Below are 23,552 nucleotides of genomic sequence, written 5' to 3' on the forward strand. Positions count from 1 at the left end.
CTCCCCCACCGCAGAGCTCTTAGACACGTGACAACATTGCCATCTTCAGGCCAAATTGGGGAGTTACATCCCTACCACCCATTAAAAAATTGAACATTCTTTTTAAAAACTTGTTTACAAAAAATCAAAGGGAGCCTTCTGGAATGGCTGAGCTGGAAGGGTCCTCGGGGACCACCTGGTGCAAGCCCATCATTTCCCAGAAGAGTAGCCTTGGCTTCTCAATCCTTTGCCCAGTTTGGTTCCAGTCTCAGTTCTGGACCCAGGGGAGGCTGAGGCCCCACTTCTGTTGGGGCCTTTTCTACAGAGGCCTCCTCACAGGCCCTGCTGTTTAACGCTGAGTCTGGTAGGAAGCTCCATCTTTCTGGGCTGAAATCGATCTCTCTGCAGATTCACTCACCAGCTGCTAGGCCAGAGCAAACCTAGGCCTTGCTCAGGGTGCTGCCCTGACTCCAAATGCCCCACTTGGCCCGAATGGGCCCAAATCCAAAGCAGGCATTGTGGAAGGCCACTGTAGATTGAGTCTCTCGGCCTGGGAACAGGCCCAATGGCCAAGGCAGGGAGGGCCCTGTGGAAGGTACTGGAAGGGATGCTGCATAGGAACCTATGCATACTTCCTATGTGCCATTGGGCGAGGGCCTGGTCTTCTCCAGGCCTCAGTTACCTCATCTGTCAAATGGAGGACTTTGCTTGAATCCTGTTTGCCTCCATTCAGTGCATTGTCCTGCTTCCTAGAGCTCTTTCCATGCCCTTCTGTGGCCCCCATCTAAGGTCCTACATCCAAGGAGGGAACAGTGTATCTGGTAATGTCAGAGATCTGCAGAAGGTCAGCGGATTTCAAGGAGGTGGGGACTGAGGAGATCCTCCCATGCTCCTCTGTTCAGCTCAGACCATGGTACACTCTTGGCTCTGGATCCCCAGGGGTCTAGCCCAGTGCTTGGCATACGCATTTATTGGCTGGCTGATCGGTGCTAATTTTGGGGACCACATTCCTAAACAGGACTGCAACCAGGATGGGGAAGGGTCTGGAATCCATGCTGAAGTAACCGGGGTGTTTAACCTGGAGAAGCTTGGGGGTGGGGATGGGGGTGGGAGTGGGAAGGAGGGGCAGACGTGATAATTGTCTCCAAGAGTTTGAAGGGTGTGTTCCGCATGAAGGTCCCTTTTGGCTGGATGTGAGGCCACAATTCCTAAATGTTTACTTTGTGCCACCCCCTTCTACCTCCAGGCTTGGGGACTAGCTTCTCCCTTCCCCTCTACCCCTCCCCAGAGGCACAAAACCAAATAAAGGACCAGATTCTTCCACCCAGAAGTGGCACTCAATAAATGCTCATTGAAAGTGTAGAATGAATGAATGGGCAGATTTTTATTGAAAGCAGGGAAGGATTGGGTAAGCATTGCCTGAGATTGAGGAGGAAGAGGTGAGTGGGGCTGGAAGGGCAAGAGGCAGCCCAGCTGGGCTGCCTGCCACATTACCCCCTCTGGCTCCAAACCTCAGCACCTAGGTGCACATGATGTATGGGGGACCCTGAGCAATGCAGGACTAGATACCAGACCCTGACTACCCTACTTTTGCCAGTAACTGGTCCCCATTGTCCCTTCTCCCCTCCCACAACCCAAGGCCAGCAAGACAAAGAAAGATTAAAGCTATTTTGCAAATACAGGGCAAGCCACCCTCTCAGGTGACCCAAGTGGCAATGGCAGCATGGTGGCTTTGGGCCCAGCTAGTGCCAGCTCTCCCTTTGGCTGAGCCACCATAAGGTGGCCTGCCTCATACACTGCCCTGGTGACTTCTGGGCATCATTGCTTGTTGCAAGGGATGCTGGAGCTCAGTCATTGGGTCTAAGCCTTCTCCATTGTACAGAGATGGAAAAGTGAGGTCCTAAGTGGGGAAGGAGCTGGGCTGAGTTCCCACTGTTTGGATGTGAGGGAGCCCAAGATTCCCAAGAAGGCCTGTGACTCTGGGCCTAGTGTCTTCATCCCAACAAATGACTTGCCTGATGTCACATAGGAAATAGGTGGCTGTAGCTGGCCTCCAGACTCCCAACTCCAGGCTCTTTCCTGCCTCCTGAAGGCTTTTCACCTTAGTGAGACCCAGCTGGGTTCCACTCCTAGGTGGCAGCTGCCCCAGAGGCCAGAGGACCTGAGGGGGAGCCCAGAAGACCTGGTCTCTGATTCTTCCTCTGACCCTTCTGGGCCTCAGCTATCTCATCTGTAACACGGTGCCTGTGATGGCTGCCATGCCATGGGGGTGGGGGTAAGCCCTGTCACTGCGCGGTTGAAGCCCTATATAAATGTCAGTTTTTACTATCATTTCCTATTCCCGTCCTTCCTGTGTGCCCCTCCAAAGCCTTGGAAGAGCTCCTGCTATCTCTAGCCCACTGTGCCTTGGCAAGGGGGCCACCATTTTCTAGGCCTCCTTTCTTTCCTGCGGGGAATGGCCATGATAGTACTTCCTGGTTCTCTACCTTGCAGGGCAGTTTTGAAGCAAGCTTTGTTAGTGCCAGAAGGATGGGAGCTAGGTTAGTGTGGGTCTCATCCCCGAACTCCATGGGGGGTCCCAAGGCCTGCCCTACCCTGGCTACTGCCTTAATCACCAGGACAAGGCCAGGTGGGCCTGGCCATGGAGTGAGGAAATTGGGCTGCTTACAATCTGGGGCTTTTCAAATGATTTGTAGCTGATCAGCAAGCTCTGCTTGGGTGGGCTTCCACTGCTCATCACCTCCAACCCAGCTCAGCAGAACAGGGCTTGGAGCCTTCTCCCCTTCCCCTCCCCCTCCTCTCCCTCCCCTTGGGCACCCCCCATCTCTCCTCCCCTGGCCCTCAGCCAGGGAAGGTACCAGAGGGAGGCCGGCGCCAGGCTTTCAGAGCTCAATGAGATTGTTTGTAGAGACCACCTTGAGGCTGAGGTGCCCGGTCACAGGTGGGGCGTCTGGAGCGCCCTTATCCCGAAGCTGGAGGGTCCTCAGCTCCCGGGAGTCACTTGGCTCACCCACAAGGGTCACTTGTCCCAGGAATTGGTCACATGGAAGCTTCTTATTCCAGACCTGAAGGTATGAGGCAGAGGGTATGAGGTCTCGGCTTTGGGCCTGACTCTGTCATGGGCACTTGGGGTATGCTGTGATGGGCCACCTTGTCTGCAGGCCCCATGCCCTCCAGCTACCCTTCTCCCCTCTTTGCACCTGTACCACAATGGGATCCTTGAGGTTCTTGCGGTAGAATATAGCTTGGGTGTTGAAAACAGCATCAAAGGTTTCTTTCTGGACAGGGGAGCGGACACGTTCCTTCCCACACTTGATGATAAGGTAAGGGTTGGCACCTGAAACAAAGTCCATGTGACTTGTCTGCCTTGGGGGCCTGGCATCACCATTAACTCGTTGTGTGACTTTGACCAAGGCCCTTTTCCTCTCTGGGCTTTGGTTTCCTCCAGTGTAACATCAGACTGTTAGATGGGGATGTTTCTCAGGCCCTTTTTGCTCTCCCACTGTGGCACCTTAAGGTTCCTCACAGCTTTCCCCCATCTCTCAAAGACACACACTGGGCCCTCCATAGGCCCCAGGCCTTCCTATTCCTGGCCACTAGCCAAAACAAAGTTGACCCAGCCACTGGCAGCAGGCTGGCCAGAGAGAGCTGCTTGTTGGCAGGGAATGAGCTGCCAGCCCTGAGCGGCACGTGGGCAGCTGCCGCTGGTGGCCATTGTGCACAGTCCCCAGGGAGCTCAGGCCAGCAGCCGCTCTAGCCACAATTCTTGGCAGCTACTCCAGAGGGCTTGAGGCAGGCCCTGGGCAGAGAGCCCAGCCCCCTGAAAGCGGGTCCTGCCCTTAGCTGGATCTCAGCCAGAGGTAGGGCACTGCTGGTCAGCCACCCAGCCACCCACCCATCCCATGGCTTCCGATGCCAACTGCTTCTTCCCCTCCCCAGTCTGGCCCTCGATTCCTTGACGGCCAGACTCGCAAGACATTTCTGAGAGAACCACCACATTTTACAAAGGAGGGAACTGAGGCTCTGACTTACCCAAGTTCCCACAGCTTATAAGTAGGAGGTAGATAGGCAGATTTGGGTTCTAATCCTGCCTCTGATACTTACTAGCTGTGAGACCAAGTTCAAGTCATTTAACCTCTTTGACCCTCAGTTTTCTCATCCAGGAAATGGGTACAATCTTGTAGCATCTACATCACTGGGCTTTTGTGAGACTCAGATGAGATAAATTATGTCTGGAAAGTATTTTGCAAGTGAATGTCAACTCCCAGCAACATTAAGCAGCAAAGCTGGCATTTGGAGGCCAGTGTAGCTTCCCTTTTGGACTCCTTCCTCCCGCTGAGGCCTGGCCTGTCCTAGTCCCAGGGCCTGTGACCTGCCCTGCTCCCGCCCCAGCTCTAAGCCCACCATCCCAGCCCGTACGTCCAGAGCCGTTCTGTCTGTCTAGCCCCTCCACGCTGTGGACGCTGAGCTGGGTCACTCGCTGGGGATAGCCACACAGGAAGCTCCTGCACCCAGGCTTGGGCTTGTCCAGCGTGAGCTCCCTGTGAGAGAAGGAGAAGCTGGGTTAAAATCCCTCCATTCACTGGCTCATTGGCATACAAGGCCCGAGTTCATAAGGACTGCCGAAGGCATCAAATCCTGTCCTTCTGCTGAGGCCCGTGAAGGTAGTAAAAAATAGAGCTGGGCCACCAAGCTGGCCCCCCTGGCTCCAAGCACCATGCCCTTTGCTCTCCTGCAGCTTCCACATGGAGCCTCTGGAAAATGGCAGCCATGTTGGGAGAAGAGCTCTGCCCACTTCCTGCCTGCCTCGAGGGCCCTCCTCTCTAGCTTTCAGATCTTGGGCCCCTGGGGAAGAAAACCTGAGCTCCGAGGGAACATCAGTGAAGAGCCTCAGGATGAATTCACTGATGTCCCCAGGCTGGAACAGTGTGGGGATGATGACATAGCGGCCTTTCTTCAGGATGGTTCTGAGAAACACTGTGCGCGAGTCAACGTAGGTGGAGCCCACCACCCTCTCCTGGACCTGCAGCTGATGGAGGCGGTATTCCCGATTCAGCTCCACCTGGCACGAGGGACGGAGAGCGTCAGGCCCAGAGGCCTGGCCAAGGGAGCGCCCAAGGGACCTGTCTGCCCCCCCCCCCCTTACCCGGAAGATCTCAAAGCCGATGACGTAGTTGTCTCCCCGGCCATCCTTGCGGTAAAGGCGCTGATCCCGCTGCTGCAGGGAGACGAGGACCTTGTCCTTTTCCTTATTGATATTGAAGACATACTAAGGGGGATGAATAAGACGCACCTTAGTCAGTGGTTTCCAAGCTAAGTTCACAGTGGCCCCATGCAAGAATGGGGGTCTGGGACTGAGAGCTGCCTTACTGCTGGGTGCTTTCTCTCTCCACAAGGGCTGTTGGGAGCAAAGTGGGCCTCAGAGAAGTGTCAATTGTGATGAGCGTCTCTTTCTCCTCCCCAGGCCTCAGTTTTCCAGTCTGACTTTCTGTGGTTTGTATTCTGGGCTCTCAACATGAGTGAAATTGTGTTGTGTGCATGGACGTGCATGCATGTACGTGCATGCACACGTGCGCGTGTGCTATTGAAATCATTCTGTTTGGAATGCCCATCCTCAAGCTGCGGGCCAGCTGTACCCTAGGACCCTCCCTCTCTTTGCTCCTTGTAGGCCCCATAAGCATCAGGCTGCTGGGCCCAGGAGAACAGGCAGAGATCACAGGACTCCAAGGAAATCAGCTCATCAGACTAGGGTGGTGTTTCAGACTTAGCAGATGGTCTTGGAGAGTTGCAGCGGCTGAAAAATATGTCGGTCTTAGGGTAGTCTAGTGACAAGCCACTCAAAACTGAGTTGGGCTGGTTCTTGGCCAATGAGTATGCAGTCCTTCATTTGGCCTATACTCAAGGCCTTTCCAGCTGGCAAGGAGCTGCTAGGGCCTGGGGTGCCCAGATATCACAGCGAGGTATGAGGGGAGGGTGTCAGTCAGTATCCATGGCACCAGGAAGAAGTTACTGGCTCAGACAATCTGCATGGCTGGACATGGACTTCCTGGGAAATGAAACCAGTCAAAACCTGATTTCTCTTAGGAAAAAGCTAGCAAGGTGCTCCTGGAGAGCCTGGTGGCTTAGCCGTGGTCCAAGTAAATGCTATGTATGTGCAAAGATGACAAAGACAACCAGAAACCACCTACCCCTAGCATGCCAGGGGCTCCTAGAGCTCGGGGGACAGTGCTTTCAATGGGCAGTCCTGGTCCTGAAGGGATGGATTGGAAGAACTGAAGATGGACAGCTCCAAGCTCCCCCTCACCAGGTGTTGTTGATGACATTTTATGGGGGTAGAGGGAAACTGAGTTCAGAGCTGGAAGGAATCTCAGAGGTGAGTTAGGCGGGACCCCTTGTTTTACAGAAAAGAGTCTGAATCCTTAGAACAAAGCCCATCAGAGCTGGGAGTTTCTTTAGAGAGCATTCAGCCCAAACCATTCTTTTTACCAAGGGGAACACTGAGATTCAGAGAGGGACAGGACCTTGGCTAAGATCTGCAGCCAACTTGAAATGCAATCATTTGGTTTCTCCCCAGAATAATGGTGAAGATGGCTTTTGGACAGGTGACAAACAGACAGGCCTGCTGGTTATTAGTAGGTTAAGTGAGTAAACAACGCCAAGGCAGGAGCAAATGTTAGACTTCCTCATTAGGGTGAAGGAGGGGAGAGAAGGAAAATGGAGGAGCCGTAGCCCTGGGCCACAGTCTCCAAAAAAATGTGGGAAAAGATGGGGGCAGTTTGTAAACAAAGCAAGCAGGAGGTTGGGGGGAGGGGGTGGTGTCTGGCCTAGATCACTCTTCTAGGACATTCTGTTTTGTGTCCTGTCTCCTGCCTCTCCACCCATCCACCCCAACTGCTGGGAAACTAGCTGTCTACTCCTCTGTCCCTGGGACCTACACAGATAGGCCTGCATTTGCACTACACTACACACATATACACACACACAGAGCCTGGGACACTCACATATAGCTACATACATACCTTGATAAACACATTAACACAGTCACAAGATTTCAGAGTTGAAGGGATGCCCAAGAATTTCCTCTCTACTTAAGGACCTCCCAGGATGGGGAACCTCTCCCACTTGGGGCCAGCTCTCCCCTTTAAGTTCTTCCTGGTGCCTGGCCCAGAGCTGCCTCTTCCCCTCATTGCTCCTGGCAAGGCCTGCTGGGGCCTAACAGATAGAGTCTCACCCCTCCTCCAAATGTCAGTCCTTTGGGTCCTTGAAGCCAGGCAGCATCTCTTGTTCAGGCTCTGATGACCCCAAGGCCTGGGTCTGCCCATGAGCTCTGGAGGGAGCTGACTCAGTTTCAAAGGCCCCCTGGCTGCCCCATGCCACCTGGCCTCTATCTTGAAAGGCCATCTTCTCTCCTCCCTTTGGTATGTGTAGAGGGGAGGAGAGGGCAGGCAAAGGGGCTTTCGTGGACAGGCTGTACTCCAAGGGGTCCAATGGGCTGATCCCCTTGGACAGGACCTTCTTGGCCAGCTTTCCACAGCTTGGCCGTGTCTGTCCCCACAGGTGCAAAGGACACAGGCAGTCTGGAGTGGGGGAGGGGCCACTTCCCTTCTCTGGGCCTCAGTTTCCTTCTTTGTAAAATGAAGGGATTGGACAAAAGGCCCTTCTAGCTCTAAATTCTCTGAGCTTCTAGCTTGGAACAGGCTACTCCTGCCCTGCCTCCATTTTAAAGAGGGGGAAGCTGCCCTGGGCCAATCTTGACCTGGCCACCTTCAAGGAGAGCCAGAGAGCTCCCTCCATCACAATGCAGGCCATTCTACTGTTGTTAATTGGTTTTTCTCCCCTTTCTCCATTGCTGCACCTGGTGTTCTCCCCGGGTCCAATCCCTCTTCCATGGGCTGGCCCTTCAAATACAGACTAGAACTAACCTGGCCCCCTGAGCTGTCTTTGGTCCCCTCCCCAGTCTGGTCACACTCCTCTGAATCTGCCACACCTCTGTAGTGACCTTCCTAGGGAGTCTGACCAAGGCAGAGGATGGTGGGCAATCCTGCCTTTTAGAATGTAGCTTCAGATCACGTTGGGTTTGGGGGCTGTTATTGAGCTTGTGGTCCAGTAGGATCCCCTAGATCTTTACCCACAGTAATTCCAATATCTCCAGGCAAAGTGACACCCCACTTAAGAAACTTTACTCCATCAAGTCACTGGAATATAGAAAGCCAGCTTGCATTTGCCACTGGAGTTTCAGGAATGAATGAAAGTGCCCTGGCCCCCAAGTGGCTAGCCAAGCCTTACAAATCTTACCAGGTGGCCACCCCAGGCCGCCGGAAGCATGGGAGGGAAGGCCACTATGGGCCACACAGAAGATGAAGGGCACATCCATGATGCCTGAGGAGGGGCAGGGTAGGGGGAAGATCAGCTCCCCAGGGATGCAAGGGGCTCCAACCTGGGGGTTCTGCAAGAATGTGGCACGGTTGTTGAAGCAGCCCCCGGCCCGGTTGATCAGAGGGTCCTCATCATGCAGCCAGGCTCCACGCACTGTGGCCTTCTCCCAGGTCTTATGGATGCTGAAGATGGAGGTGTTCAGATTGCGGCATATGTCTACGTCGGTAAAGTTGTTACACCAGTCATCAAAGGCCATCCTAAGTGGGGGAGCCATGGAAAAGCAGTGAACATGCTGGCTGTCTCCAAGGCCATGGGCTCAGTGGAGTAGAAAGTCAGAGCGCCACAGGATTCAGGACTGGGATTGGAACCTGTGACCTCAAGGCCACATATGGCCCTCTAGGTCCTCGAGTGCGGCTGAATCCAAACCACCCAGAACAAGTCCCCTTAATTAAAGGATTTGTTCTGTAAAACTTGGACTCAGTCAAAGGCTGCACACAGTGTTATTGCAAGACCAGGAGAGAGAATGTCTCTAAGGCGCTTTACCAACTTTAAAGCTCAATAGAAATGTAGGATAGGAAAAAAAGAAAATGCTATTTAAAATATACAAGTGTAGGCTAGTGGCTAGAGGCTGGGCCTGGAGTTAGAAAGTCCCAAGTTCAAATCGCTCCTCAGATAATCCTCGGCCATGTGACAAGGCAAACATTGACCCTCTTGGCCTTGGTTTCTCCATCTCTAAAGTGGGGATGAAGACAGAGCCTACCTCAGTTAGTCAGCCATTCAGTGGGCACTTATTAGGCACCAACTATGTGTCAGGTGCTGTGTTGAGCACCGAGGATACAAGGCAAAACCAATTTCTGTCTCAAGGATTCACAGCCCAGTAGGGAGAACAATATACAAACAACTGGACATATACAAGATACAGATGTAAAAACAGGCAATCTCAGAGGGGAAGGCACTAGCAGTGGGGAGACTGGGAAAGGCTTCCATAAAAGGCAGGATTTGAGCTGAGACTTGAAGGAAGACAAGGAAAATAAGGTGCTGAGGTGAGGAGGGAGAACTTCCAGGCCTGGGACATAGCCAGTGCAAAGGTGTGGAGTCTGGAAATGGAGAACAGGTAGATATAGCTGGATTGAAGAGTATGTGTCAGGGAGGGAGGTATAAAAAGACTGGCAAGGTAGGAGGAGGCCAGGTTATGAAGGGCTTTGAATGCCAAACAGAGCATTTTGTATTTGTTCCTGGAAACAATAGGGATCCACTGGAGTTTATTGGGTAGGAGAGTGACCTGATTAGACCTGTGCTTTGGAAAAATCATGAGGATAGACTGGAGTGCGGGGAGACTTAAGGCAGACAGACCCACCAAACAGAAGTGAAATGACTTGCCCAGGGTAACACAGCTTGTAAGTGTCTGAGGTCAAATTTGAACTCAGGTCTTCCAGAGCTCTCCCCATTGAGCAATCTTGCTGCCTCCCATTCCTCACCAGAACTCTCCATCATCCATCACATTGAGTCCCATGTTCTTCCTCTCTACTTCGCTCACTCTTTGCCACTCCTCAGAGCTAAAGGACAGAGAATGGAGGGGTTAGACCCATAGTCAAGTCTGCTGTCAGCCCATGGCAGGGGGGATGGACCTTCCCTTGGACCTCATGGTCCTTCCATGGACCTTATCCCTGGGAAGGCCTGTTTTATTTCTCACCAACTTAGGACATAGAACATCAGAGTCAGAAAGGGCCTTAGGGCAGAGAACAGAGGATGCTGGACCTGACAGTTTCCCTAAACATGGAGTGTCAGTTTTCGGAGCTGGAAGGAATTTCTGTGATCATCTTGTTCCTTCGACAAATGAGGGGCCTGCTTTAGGTCCCACAGAGAGCAAGTGAGTCCCCACTGAACCCAAGGCATTGACCCTGGGCCTAGGAGGGGTTGAGCCCATAGTCACCAGGGGCAAAAATCATGGGACTTGGGCACTTCACTGGCCAGCTTGAGAGGGTGAGAAAACAGAAAGAGCACTGGGCTCTAGGTCCCACTTCTTTGGGCCTCAGTTTACTCCATTTGTAAATGAGTCCTACAGCACCAGTGCTGCCTATGTCCCATGAGTGTTGTGAAGACAGTGCTTTGTAATGTGGAAAATGGTGGAGAAATGAGAGCAATAGTGATTCTCTGCAGCCTCAGAGGCCAAACGAGGGCCCGGGGCAGAGGGCTCACCTGTCACTCCAGGGCCCGTTCCACTCCTGCTTTCCCCATGGGTTCCTCATCCGGATCATGAACAGCTTTTCAGCCTTGAAGAAAGCCAGGTGTCGGCCTCCGAGGCGCAGCTTGCGGATGGCAGTTACTGAGTAGGCATGGCCCCTCACTAGGCCCAGCTCGGTGGTTCCTTGACGCTCACTGGCAATGTCAGGCTACAATCCAGAGAAGCCACAAGGGCACAAAGAGTGTTAGGCCTCACCCTGACACTCCTCCCTTCATCCTTCCAACCCACCTCCCCCATACTTCCAACACAGACACACACTCTCACACACACTCACATACACACACTCATACACATTCACGTACACACACTCATACACATTCACATACATTCACACACACTCATACATTCACATACACACACACAGTCTCACACATACTCATATATACTCACACTCATTCACATACACACACATACACTCACACATTCACACACACTCACATTCACATACACTCACACACAGATTCACACACACACTCACATACACTCTCACACACATACACTCACTCACCTCCTGTTCTGATCTCTATCTTCTATCCAGGGGCTCTACTGACTCAGTATGGGGGGCCAGAAGCCTCTGATCTGACCAGGGCTTGGAGAAATCTACTGTAAAGATCTTAGAGGGAGCCCTATGAAGGCCTGGAGTGCTGTGGACTGCCTCCTCACTGGAGGTCTCCAGGCAGAGGAGGTAATGGGCCCAGAACGCTTTTCTGGGATGCCTTAGACTGGCTGGCTGACCTTGGACCCAGTCTCAGTCTGGGCCTGGCTCCCCTCTGGGTTGCATCCAGAAGCCTGGCATGAGCAAACATCTTGCTTTCAGGTCAGCCTTATGCCACTGGTTACTTTGTGCCAGGGAAGGGGGTGGTGGCCAGACTTCTCTCAGTAGATCTAGGGGTAACCTGGGGCAGTGCCCCTTGGATCACCTGCTGCTTCCCCAGGTCCCCAGAGTCAGACCCGTCCCTCAGACTGAGGGGCTGGCTACCCCCTCCCTAATGGCCTGTGCACTTGGGTCCCTATAGCGTTCTTTGACTGCCCCACATCACTTATCTGGCCACTTCATTCATTCCCACATTCACATATTCATTTCATGCGAAGGCCTGGCCTGGAGGTCATTTGTGCCTGGTTATGATTATGAAGAAAGTACCAGAATGGAGCAGCTGATGAGGCCTCCCCTGTTGTGGGCCTTGAGCAGATCCTCAAAGAGCGTGGTCTGTTCCAGGAGGAGCTTGCCGTAATGGCCCTTCCTCAGGTCGATGGTTTCAGAGACGGCCCCTGTGAAGTCTGTGATAGCATCTGCGGTATTCCCACCGTCTAGAGCTTCATAACAGCCTGCCAGCCTGGGAGCAGAAGCCAGAGGTGGCAGGAGACAAAGGGAGGACAGGAGGCAGTCAGTGCTGGGCCCTTCCTATACAGGGAGGCCTTGGCGATTCTGTCCCCTGCTCAGGACTCCCTTCCCAGCAGGATTTGTGGTCTAGAGAGTGTCTGCAAAACGTGGGGTTCCCTAATGTGCCAAGACACGTGGGCTAGAGGCCAGGAAGACCAGACAGGCTCACTCCTGTCAAAGCAATGCTGCTAATCCCTGCCCGTCCTCTGCCTTGTTCTTTGTATGTTGAGGGCATGGAACCCCAAGGTGTCTGAGGTGATGATCTAGGGCATGGAACCCTTTGCCCTGATTGGGCCTGGGTTGTCCCTTGCAAACAGTGAAGGAATTAGGGAGCTGGGGAGAGGCCAGTGCTGGCTGGTGCTGCTCTTCTGGGCAGCTGGGAATGTGTGCCTTAGCTCCTGCCCAGCTTCTGCTCAGATGCAGGTGTTTGGGCAACAATGAAGCCCAGGGTGAAGGGAGGCTCCTGGTATCCAGCGACCCTCCTCAGCCTCTGATTTCCCCTCCCCCAGCCTCTCCCAGGGCTTACTTTGCATAGGCCTTCTCCAGCAAGGCACTCCAGAATTCATTGGGCACATTGGAGTGGCAGAAAATCAACTCCCCATTGATGGTGGGCAGACGGTCATCAATCACCACATCAGTCCAGTCACCAAAATGCCAGAAGCGGAAGTGGAAAATTCCAGCATATTTCTCAGGCCTTCGGGAGTCCCAATCCTGCTCCTTTGCCTTGGGGATCACCTGGGCACAAGGGATTGGCAACAGCAGCAGCTGGCACCCCTTCCTTCTGCCACTGCAATGGACCCTTGAAGAGACCACAGCCATCCCTGGGCTGCCTCAGCCGTGGCCCTGGGCACCACTGACCAGAGTGCCCAGAAATGACAGGGCAGGGGGATGCTGAATGTGAGTTCACAATTCCCACTGGTTCTGACGGGCACTTGAGGCCAGAGACAGGCCCAGAGCTATAGGAGGCCACTTGCCTCAAGGCAGCTCAGCTCACAGCCTCACACATTCATCCACTCACTGATTTCTTCACACCTTCACCCACTCATTTCCTCCTTAACCCTCTGCCATCTATATGCTGAGGGCTCCGGATCAACCCAGCCCTCAGCCTCCAGGCCATGGCACTGCCCAAGCTTTTCTTCCAGCTTCTAGTCCCCAACCTCCAATGCAGCCTCCTCCTGGGCCTCAGGAGTCCAAAGCAAGCCCACTTGCTTCAGCCTCAGTGAGAGGAAGAGAGCAGCTGTTCCCCATCACTGGTACAAAGCCCACCACAGGCTGCAAGGGACTCTGAAGCGTGTGCATGCCTTTCTGTGGCCAAGGCCATTAATTACCTTTTTCCAGAGACCTTCTTGGAGGGCCAGACAGGAACAGGCTGCCACAAACCAGCAGTTCCCCAGCTTTCCTTGATGTAAATCATGGGAGCTGATCCCTCCCACAAACAGGTGAGGGTTCTCGCAGATGTCCTGGAAGGAAGGCAACCCCATGAGAATGTGGCAGGCCAGGCTCCGTCCAGCCTCTCCTCACTGGCTTCCTTCTGTCACAGCACTCTGCGGGTGAGGACCTCCTCCTGCCACAAGTGAGCTTGAGAGGGAGCATGGGAGTGAGAGTGCCTGAGTCAGTGGATGAACCAGTGAACAGATGAGTGGGTTAACGAGTGGGTGAATGGATGAGTAGCTTAATGAGTGAGTGAACAGAGGAGTAAATGAATGTGTGGGAGTGAGGGAGCTTTGGCACTAATGCTTTCATTTCACCAAGGAAGCAGGGGGAAACTGAGTCCTAGAGAAGTGACTTGCCCAAGGGCACACAGTGAGCCAGTTATGGAGCCAGAATTCCCGAGCACAGGTTCCCTGGTCCCTGAGGCCTGTGGCTTACCTGGCTGGGTAGGTGAATAGGGGCAGAGCCTAGGTTGTGGGATGGGGGTGAATAGCTTACATGGGCCACCAAATGGCACCTCAGTGACTAGACTTATCAAAGGATTGAGTGGGGCTGCTGCCCCTTCCTTCCTCTTTTCCTCCTTCCTCCCTTTTCTTCTTCTGGGCTTTTTGGCTGTGCTTGTCTGGCCTTGGGGAGGGATGTGGCGGGCAGTGGCCCTTGGCAGCAGTGTCTCAGGGTCACAGAACACAGATGGGCCATTTCACTGGAGGCCACCCACCTTACCAGATGGGGCAGACAGACTGGGGGTCAGGGGACAGAGATCACACTCATATATTTTGATATCTCAGTTAGTCAGGGTTATGGAAAGGAGGCCCCTAAAGTTTCCCAGCTGTGCTGGCTGGGCCAGGGTGCTCCAGATCCAGGCCATGTATCAAATGGTTTCCGGGGATGGCGGTTGGCTCCAGCCGTTCAAAAGCAGACTGGTGAGCAGACTGAGCCAAGCTCTCCTTCCTTTGGGGAGACAGCAAGGTGGGGTCACTTAAGAGTGGCCATTGGGCTGGCTTGGCCAGGGGTATGAGTGCTGTGGACTCCCCTTCTCTTTTGCTGTGACAACAATATAAAAGGGAGAGGTGTTCCAGGGACCATGGCAGGCAAATGTAGTCAATGAGCCAGGTGAGAGAATGAAGAGGACACTCTCTGGGCCTCACTTCCCATTCTGCCATTCTGGGATTCTAAAGCTCAGACAAGGGCCCACTCTTGGGGGGCTTGGACTGGCTGAGGAAGTGAATGGAGAGAAGAGGGAGAGTTAGTGACAGGGCAGAGGGGATACCCTTGGAAGGATGCTTCTCTGAGGAACTTGGGCTTTGGTGACATATTCGCTCACAGGCAGATAACAGACATACGGCCCTGTGCTGTCTTCCCTTCCTCCCAGGTGAACTCCTTCCCCTCATTACAGTCCTCAAGGGCCAAGCAGAAAGGGCTCAGAGGGGGAGCTCACAGGCCAGGGTTAAGGCTATCCTCCCCTGCCATGGAGCTCAGTCATTCTCTGTTCTCAGGCTATCTTTTTAACCCCCGGCACTGGCTCTTTGGAATTTTGATCTCTGTCTCTGTCTCTCTCATATACACTCACATAGGCTCATTGGGTTATAGAATCATAGAATTGGAGCTGGGTGAGACAATTGAGGACCCCTGCACCCTCTCTCACATTTACACGCACACACACATACAACAATGCACATGTGCACACACAGGCACACGCACACACATGCACATGCACACACTCAGGCAGAAAGGCAGATTGCCTCTCCCCCGACCTCCAGGGTGAATGGGGACGGGTAGCCCCAGCCCAGAGCCTGTAAACAGCTTCTGGGGCCAAACCTGAGGCCACTTCTAGAAGCAGCCGAGATGGGGAAGAGGGAGGACACCCAGAGCCTGGGGCTTCACCAGCCATGTGGGTTTGGTCCATCATGGAAAACCCCCAGGACCACTTGGGTGGGATCAATGAGATCCCTCACTGAGAATGTGACCTTTTCTCTTGGAGGTGAGGGCTGCTGCTCAAGGCTGCTGGGGGAGAGAAGTGGAGAGTGGGAAGACTGCTGAACTGGAAGGGGCGTTAGTGGTCTCTGAGTCCAGCCCCTGGCTTCCACAGGCAGGGGAAGGAGCTTAGGATCTGAGAGCCCACAAGTGTAATCCCTTTATTTCCTAGAGGAGGAAATCGAGGCATAAAGAGGTGAGGGGGGGAGCTTGCCTAGGGTTACCTGCTGGGTTAGTGAAAATGTGGTGCAACGGAGGCCAAAGTTACAGGTTCAATTTCCTGTGTGGGTCCCTTGTTTTGGTTTCTTTTGGGTTCACCTGGAGACATAGTTTGCTTGGCCCTAGAGGATAGCACTAAAAGCAAGTCATCAATCATTTCTTAAGTGCCAACCATGAGCTGGGCACTTGGGGTACAATAGGAGGAAGTTGTAGTGGCAAATTTTAGCTTGATTTAAGGAGAGGCAGTGTGGTGTAATGGAAAGAGCCCTGGTGTTGGGCAGAAAGGACCTAGGTTCAAATCCTGTCTCTATTTGCCACCTGTGTGACCTTGAACAAATCACCTAACCTCTTTCTGGGCCTCAGTTTCCTCATCTATAAAATGAGGACCATAATAGTGACTACCTCTCAGGGTTGTTGGGGGCATCAAATGAGATCAGATTTGTAAAGTCATGGAAATGGTAACTTATTATTAGTCACTCATTTGATTAATTAAAAACGATATTTCTATTAAGCACCCACTGTGTGCTTCAGCAAAGTTAAGCTAGGCCAGGGTCACTGTCCTCTTGGAGCTCACAGAGGGGAGGGTGATGCTTGAGCCCTCCCAAATGTTCTCTTCCCTGCCCCTCCCTGAGATGAGTGTTCTCCCTGTGCTCTGGCCTCACCCTGTCCAGGGCCCCTAGGCCTCAGCCTTCGGCAGTGTCCAAGGACGTGGGGGCCAAGCCAAGCTCCAGCGTTCGCACAAAGAAATGAAAACTGTCCATGCAGGCAGCATTCAGACACTTACTGTTATTATCAGGAATCTCTCTCCCCATTTCCTGTTGTTTTTCTAATGAGAGGTGGCCCCAGTGGACTGGATGGAATGTCAGCCTTGGAGTCTGGAGGCCTGGGTTCAAGTCTTCCCCTTCCCCCTCCCAATACTGGGCTGAGAGTCTCCATTAGTGGGGACGAGCTCTGACCCCAGGACGTGTGTAGCTATAGGCCCCAAAGTCTTCATGGAGCCTGAATCCTGGTCAGATCACAGCCACCCAGGGAAAGCTCCGATTGTACAAGCAGGAGGGCAGCAGCCCCCCTCCGATCCCTCAGCCTGCTGGAGGCAGTCACATCTGGGCCCAGGCTTAAGCAATGTGCTTGAACACAGCCTTGACCTGGGTTAACAGAGCTCCTGCCTGGGCCCCCTAGCCACTGAGCAGAGCCAGCAGTAGTGCAGGAGCCAAAACCCTTAGTCATTCCTTCTCAGCCCCTAGGGTCTGAGGCAGTAGGGGCAAGGGAAGGAAGCCTTGTAGACCCACTGCCCTACTAGGAAGCAAGGTCCCATTCCATGCCCTACTCTGAAGCCCCACCCCCCATGGCCCTGTCATTCATCACATCATTTGTTTCCTTTCAAGCCCCAGGGAGGCCATTGCCCATTCCTCTCTCTCTGGCTGATCAGATGCCACCTCTGGCAGCACCTTTGGCACCAGGTTTTAGTGAGGTACCGTATAGAAAGGCCCTAAAATGCTGCCCATGTGTGAGCCACCGTCACTGCTGTTGATATTCTGGCAATCAGCTGCCAAATCTGTCTTTTGGCCCTCTGGCCCAGGACTGCTCATCTTCTTCAGCCACCCCTCCAATGGTACTAACCTGAGGCCACTTCAATATCCTGGTGGCGGCCCCCTGTGAACTTGGAGCAGCCCGTGCCCTCATCTCCTTTTGGTGCTGACTTCTCTTATCAGCTTGAATCCTAGACTTCATTTCAGAGTATTTAAAGCTTGGAGAGACCCCAGAAGCCATCTGGTCCAATTCCTTCTTTTGACAGGAGGAAGTGAGGCCCACAGTCCTAGCCAGGATCCGAAGCTTGGGCCTCCACACCTTCTACCACACTGCCTCCCTAAGGGTTATGGTGGATTTGACCCATCTTCGTTAGAGTCCTTGGTGCTTAGGGGTCAATGATCTCCACAAAGGGTGCTGGGTTTCCTGCTGCCCATTTTTTTATATTCTTTTTTTTTGGAGGGAAATTGGGATTAAGTGACTTGCCCAAGGTCACACAGCTAGTTTTTGTGTTAAGTGTCTGAGGCTGGATTTGAACTCAGGTCCTCCTGACTCCAGGGCTGGCGCTCTACTCACTGTGCCACCTAGTCGCCCCACCTGCTACCCATTTTTAACAGGACTTCATTCTTGATCACCCTCTTCCTCCACCAGAAGTAAGCTCTTTGAGGACCGGGAGTTCATTTGTGGTATTGGGACCCTATCTCCTGGCAAAGGGAGAGGGAAGAGGGTAACAGGACTAGGCTTCATTCCTTCCTCAACTTTGGCACCCCTTGGACCACAGGTTGCTAGCTGCAGCTCCCCGCTGGGCCACCGCTCCACCCCAACCCACCTGCAGGTCAGAGTCATTACCTTGGGCCTTTTCCATTCTACTCGGCCTGGCAGGCGGCGGCTGAAGAAAAGGGACTCGTTACCAGCCAGGAACTCGGGGTCCTCAAAGAGCCGGTGTTCTCGGAGACACGCCTGCTTGAGCTGATGGTACTTCTGGCCTTTAAAAGGTCTCACCACAGTGAGCATGATTTCGATTTCCAGCTACAATGAGAACAACATTTGCTTCAGTATGGAGTAAAGGGCTGCAGACACTTAGCAAGCAGGCCGGGCTGAGATTAACCAGAAGACTCTGGAAGCTGGGCCATACAAGACAAGTACAATACTGAGCTGAAGAGCTGCCAACTCGTCTCCCAGTGTATACTGGCTGTGTGACCTTAGACAAGTCACTTTACCTCTGAGTGCCCTGGACAATCCTTTAAGACTCAAAGTTACAGCAAGTGTTGATGTGAACTGGTGAAGGGACTTTACTTAGTGGGGAAAATCATAGGTCCAGGTAAAAAAGGGGGGCTTAAGTCCCCCAGTTCTTTGGAAGCTCATTGGAGAAAAATGCCAGCAAGCTCTTCTCAGGCAGTCTCCAGGGCACATCAGGCCTGCGGTAGGTCTGGAGTCATGACAGGGTATAGGGCTCTAGTCCTTTCTGACTACGAAACCTTCCCATTTATATGGGAAGACACATCTCCCATAGGAGAGATATTAGTGATCCTCATTTAACAGACAAGTACACCACGCATCTTCTGAATGACTGTGTAGGCTCAAGTTAGAAACTGAGATTGGCAAGTAGCCTCCAAAGAACAGGAGAGATGGTTAGAACTAGGCTGCCAAGGTTGGTCAGCCAATCCTTTTTCACCAATAAGGAGAGCATGAAAATGGAATGAGCAAATTGTAGGGAAGATTGAGTCTTGTGTTTCAGGCTCAAAAGCATAGCCATTATCTCATTGACTGTGGAATTCCTGAATGCTGGCCAGAGAGGACAGAACTGCCCTTTGTAGACCACTGGGCCAGAGTTACCTATGCTCTTTTTTCACAACTTTTGAAGTAAGGTGCCTTATTATTATTTTTTTTTTGAGAGGGGAAGGTAGGACAAATTGGGGTTCTGACTTGCCCAAGGTCACACGACTAGTTTTTGTGTTAAGTGTCTAAGGCTGGATTTGAACTCAGGTCCTCCTGATTCCAGGGCCTGTGCTCTATTCACTGTGCCACCTAGCTACCCCAAGGTGCCTTATTTTTAAGTAGCCTTGGAGTGACAATAATGCTTTTCAGAGCTGGTGCTTGCTTCCCAAAGACAGGTTGCTGATGGCCCACTGGGCACCGAATCAGGTGACATCGACAATTCCCTAGGATCCCATACATGCTTTCACACTGGGGTAATACATTTTCAAGGACACACATCCTTGTCCATAGTCTGGCCCTAGCAAGGCTAAAATCCAGCAACTGCTTAATGTTGACCCAAGCTTGCTAATAGAGACCTTAAGTTAATATTGTCATAAATCCTTTCAGAGCTGATAGACATGGGCAGTTGTCTCACTGCGAAACTGACATGCAGCAAGGCCCCTCTCTAGCAGGCATGAGATTTCCCATTAACCAGCTGACCGACCAGACTTGCTATTTACTGGCTGATCTAGATATTGGCTCAGATTGAGACTTTTACTGAGATTCATTTATGGCAAATGCCAAATCTTCATGCTCGAGACAAGAAGGGAGGGTAGATGCAAGACTGCTACGCATCACTCTTATTTCCTATTGTGTCTTGTTGGATTTATATTTTTCTGTAACTGCTGGAGTATACAGAGTATTAGTGGCAACTCTCAATAAAAACAGAGACCATCCAGACCCTCAGCCAAAGTCCTGTCTAAAGTGGCTGTCCTGTTCTCTGAGATCTGTTCACTGACAAGCACCAGACCACAGTGGCTCTGCCTTGACTCCGCCCTTGAGGCTTGGTTAGAGCCAACCATGAAGGAGACAGAGGACATATAGGCCCCACTCCTCCCCACCCTTGCTCCTTCCTAGTCTATCTGACCCACTTCCAGTGGAGGGGGCGGGGAGACATTCCAGCTTCATCATCCTGCTTGAGGAACATGACCTGAGGGGGAGTCAGGAATACCTGAGTTCAGAACCCAGCCTTAGATACTTCCTATCTGTGTGACCCTGGGCAAGTCACTTAACCTGTTTGCCTCGGTTTCTTTATCTAAAGAATGGGATGACAATACTGTGTTTAAAGCAGATTCATTCATTCAGTACACATTTATTAAGGGCCTACTATGTGTCAGGTACCTTCTCTGCAATTTATAGTCTCAGGGAGATTCTTGGGGCAAGCTGTTATCAGGATGATCATTATGGGAGGGGGCTTAGTAACCTGGGGGGAAACCAGGCTGTGTCACGGCTGACCCAGTACAACCAGAATAGCCAATTAACCCAAAGGCCCCTCATTCAGACCCTTTGGACTAACCAAGTACTTCTTGTCCTTGGCAAGGTTGCCAAGAACCAGCACATGGAGGAACCCAAAGAGGCTTCTGGGGAAGCAGCCTCTGGAGCTCCACTGTGGTGCCCCCTGGGATAAGGTCAGTGTTTCCCCTGCTAGCTACTGCTGGCTGCCCCCCCCTTCTCCTGCTGAGCTAGCCCTGGGAGCCAAAAGCTTGCTCCCTCACATGACTGAGCTGGGATACAAGTATGCACATGTGTGATGTGTTGTGTGTCTGCATGTGTGTTCGTGTATGTGTGTGCATGTGTATGGAGCTGTAGCCCCATTCCTCCAGCCCTTCAGGAGCCCAGTGCCTGCTGAGCCTGGGGGGAGCCCCTGGATTGGCCTCAGTACCTGACAAAGCCAGGCAAGGCCAGGCTTCTTGATGGCGCTGTAGTCCAAGGGAGCCAGTACAATGGAGGTCAGAGGATTTGGCTTCAAATTCCACTTGCTAACTGCCTGACTTTGGGTCCCTCATGCTGCCCCCGTGGCAAACATGAAGGGACCGGACTGAATGTTTTCTAAGGCCTCTGACATCGGGAATGAATGACTTCCCCTCCTTGGGCCTCAGTTTCCTCATCTTTACCATGAGGTAGTTAGACTGGACAAGCCTCTGAAGTCCCTTTTAGTCCAAAAAACTGATAGAATTTCATAGATTTTAGAGCTAGCAGGGGCTTTCTTGACATATCATTTAATCCAACCCTCTCATTTTACAGATGAGGAAATTGAGGCCCAGAGAAGAGACGGGGCTTGCCCAGGTCCTGAATTTCCAATCCAGTGCTCACCAGACTTCCCCAAAGCACTCCGAGATCCTGTCTTTCATCTTTCCCTTCTTTTTCCCTCCAGGGAATGGCTCAGAAAAGGGTTCAATTGTACCCAAGGATTTTTTAAGAGGTTAATCCCGACAGAGTTGTAAGTAGGGATCTTAGCTAGGGACAATGGCCCCGACAGGGCGCTCAAAGGAGTGACAGAGAAAACAAATGGGAGGGGGAAAAGAGGAGGGGAGGAAGAGACCTTGGGGGGAGGGGGAGCAGAACCCCAGAGATAACTTGAGGCTCCTATGGGAGGGGTCTGCCCAGGGAGCCTGCTGCCTGGGTGCTGAGCTTAGAGATGCTGAAGGCTATGCCATGGCCCAAGCTCGAAGTCACTGAGTCCCCCCCCCCCACCCTGCCCCACCCTTGCCTCAACTTTGGCCCCTCCAGGGCGGAAATAGGGGCTCAGCTTTGAAGGTGGGAAAAGCTAGAGGGAAGAGTGGCTGAGGCTCCAGTCAGACATCACTGAGCCCTAGGTCTAGACAGAGATGGAGAAACTGAGGCTCATAGAGGACAAGGGGCTTTTCCCAAATCATCCAAGTAGTGAGTGGTAGGGTCAGGATTTGAACCCAGATCACCTGACTCTGGGTCCAAAGCTCTTTTTCCGGCAGCATCATCTGGCACACTCCCCAAAACACCAGCCACTGAGAAGAGCCCTGCTTCTCGTGGACCCTCTTTTCTAGATGTCTCCTCCTAAGCCCCGAGGTCCTGCCATGGCCTGGGCTCTGTTCCACTCTGCACCTCGAGGCTATTTAGGGGATTGGGGGAACGGGCTGGGGCATCCTGGATACAGAATGGGGCACTCCTCAGGGAACAGCAGCCCAGCCCGCGCAGCAGCCACACGAGAGAGGCAGCGAAAGCTGATGCTGCCGGCTTTGGGACCTGAACTGAAGGCACTCCAATCCCCTTCTCCTCTCCGGACCTGCTTTAGGAATCTATACAGTGAGAAGGATGGCTTCCTAAGGGTCCTTCACACTCGAAAACTCATCACAGGGGAGAGTGAAGTTAGTTAGCAGTGCAGCAGCTGAGGCCCCGCTGGGTTGGGGGGCAGCAGGGAGGATCCAGAGAGGCTGCGAGCCAAGGGGGCCTGGGGAGTCCGGGTGGCCATGGAAGGAGTGCTGAATTTACCTTCCAGCCCTGGAATTCTTCCCACCTGGGGGACCTTGGGCAAATCACTTACTGTCTCTGGGCGTCAGTTTCCTCCTCTGTTGGACATAATGGGTCCCTGCTAGCTTAAAGTCTAGGATCCTAAGGTGTGTTGAAGCATCTACCTTTGTTTGCCTGCTCTCTATAGAGAAAACCTCCCCGGGCTCCGACATTGAGAGTTCGGAAGGTCGTTGGAGGCCGGCTGCTGGAATCTCTTCATTTTTAAGAATGAAGAATTAAAGAATCAAGTCAAAGATTTCAAGTCACGCAGTTTGGAAATGGCAGAGCCGGGCTTGACCCTTCAGAGTCTTCCTCCTCCTAACCCTTGGCAGTTCACTGAAGTATTGACCAGGGGCTGGCCCGTGGCCCAGCGATCATCCTTACTACCTGCTTGCCACAGAAGCACAGTTCAGAGATCGGCTTCTTTCAGCCCGTCGTAGATCAGCTGTGCTGATCTCAGAAATGCTGTCCAGCCTTGCCCTGTCCAACCAGCAACTACTTGAGTACCAGCTAAGCCTGGGACTTCCCTGGAGAGCCAGGATGGCATGGGGAGAGCCTTGTGCCCGGGATCCCTAGGACTTACCTGGTTTAGGAAACTTCTGGTCTGGACAGTCGGCAGTCACAGGAAACTTTCCCAGTTGAGGCAGAAACTGCTGCTGTGAACTTGCCAGCTCTTTGGGCTGTACCAAGCTCTGTGTGCAGGGGAAGCTCTGCTCAGCAACTTTGGGAACCGTTGTCCAGCTCAGGCAGCCAGGAATTGATCTTGAGTCATAAGGGAGAGGGGGAAGGCGTTCCCGTGTTCCCGTGTCCCTGCCCCCCCTGCATTCTTGACGTTGGGCCAACTGGGATGCCCCCCTGGCTGGGGGCAGGGCTGGGCCAGCTGCCTTGGGGACTGAGATCTGTTAAGAGCTAGAAAAACAGAGAGAAAGAAAGGAAAGGCAGGGAGGAAAAAAGAATGATAATAGGCATTCAAATAACAAAGAAAATCCTCAAAGCTCTTTCCACAACCCATGTGAACCTCTCAACAACTTCAGGAGGTTGGTGCAACAGCCATCATTATCCCCATATTACAGAGCAGCAAACTAAGGCTCAGAGAGAAGTGGCTTGTCCAAGGTCATATAGCTAATGAGGGGCTCCAGTTCCCTTGTCCTTTCTGGACCTGCTTTATGGATCCAT

At 52.7% G+C, this 23,552-nt stretch overlaps 1 protein-coding gene across 1 annotated transcript; it reads right to left on the reverse strand.

Annotated features, from left to right (window-relative positions):
* Positions 1-609: 609 nt before the first annotated feature.
* On the reverse strand, positions 610-23,129 carry CAPN6 (calpain 6). Its single transcript, XM_069065198.1, has 13 exons — positions 22,960-23,129; positions 17,982-18,161; positions 13,310-13,441; positions 12,508-12,716; positions 11,742-11,934; positions 10,555-10,748; positions 9,834-9,911; positions 8,417-8,612; positions 5,126-5,248; positions 4,839-5,041; positions 4,399-4,520; positions 3,180-3,316; positions 610-3,044 (listed from the first exon to the last, which is right to left on the reverse strand). The coding sequence occupies exons 2-13, from the start codon at positions 18,144-18,146 to the stop codon at positions 2,862-2,864; spliced, it is 1,935 nt and encodes a 644-aa protein (XP_068921299.1). The 5' UTR covers positions 18,147-18,161; positions 22,960-23,129; the 3' UTR covers positions 610-2,861.
* Positions 23,130-23,552: the final 423 nt, after the last annotated feature.

This window comes from Petaurus breviceps, unplaced genomic scaffold, assembly GCF_028583685.1.
Source record: "Petaurus breviceps papuanus isolate PSGF00001 unplaced genomic scaffold, PetGlider_PUasm1.0 90681, whole genome shotgun sequence".
Classification (NCBI taxonomy): Eukaryota; Metazoa; Chordata; class Mammalia; order Diprotodontia; family Petauridae; genus Petaurus; species Petaurus breviceps.

What these genes read in the sequence shown, in the direction of transcription:
- CAPN6 (XM_069065198.1), bottom strand. Translation starts at nt 18,146, where the DNA reads ATGCTCACTGTGGTGAGACCTTTTAAAGGCCAGAAGTACCATCAGCTC. An exon ending in GATGTTCCCTCGGAGCTCAG is followed by an intron (nt 4,521 to 4,838) that starts GTTTTCTTCCCC and finishes CTTCTCTCACAG; the next exon opens with GGAGCTCACGCTGGACAAGC. An exon ending in CAGACAGAACGGCTCTGGAC is followed by an intron (nt 3,317 to 4,398) that starts GTACGGGCTGGG and finishes ACTTTGTTTCAG; the next exon opens with GTGCCAACCCTTACCTTATC.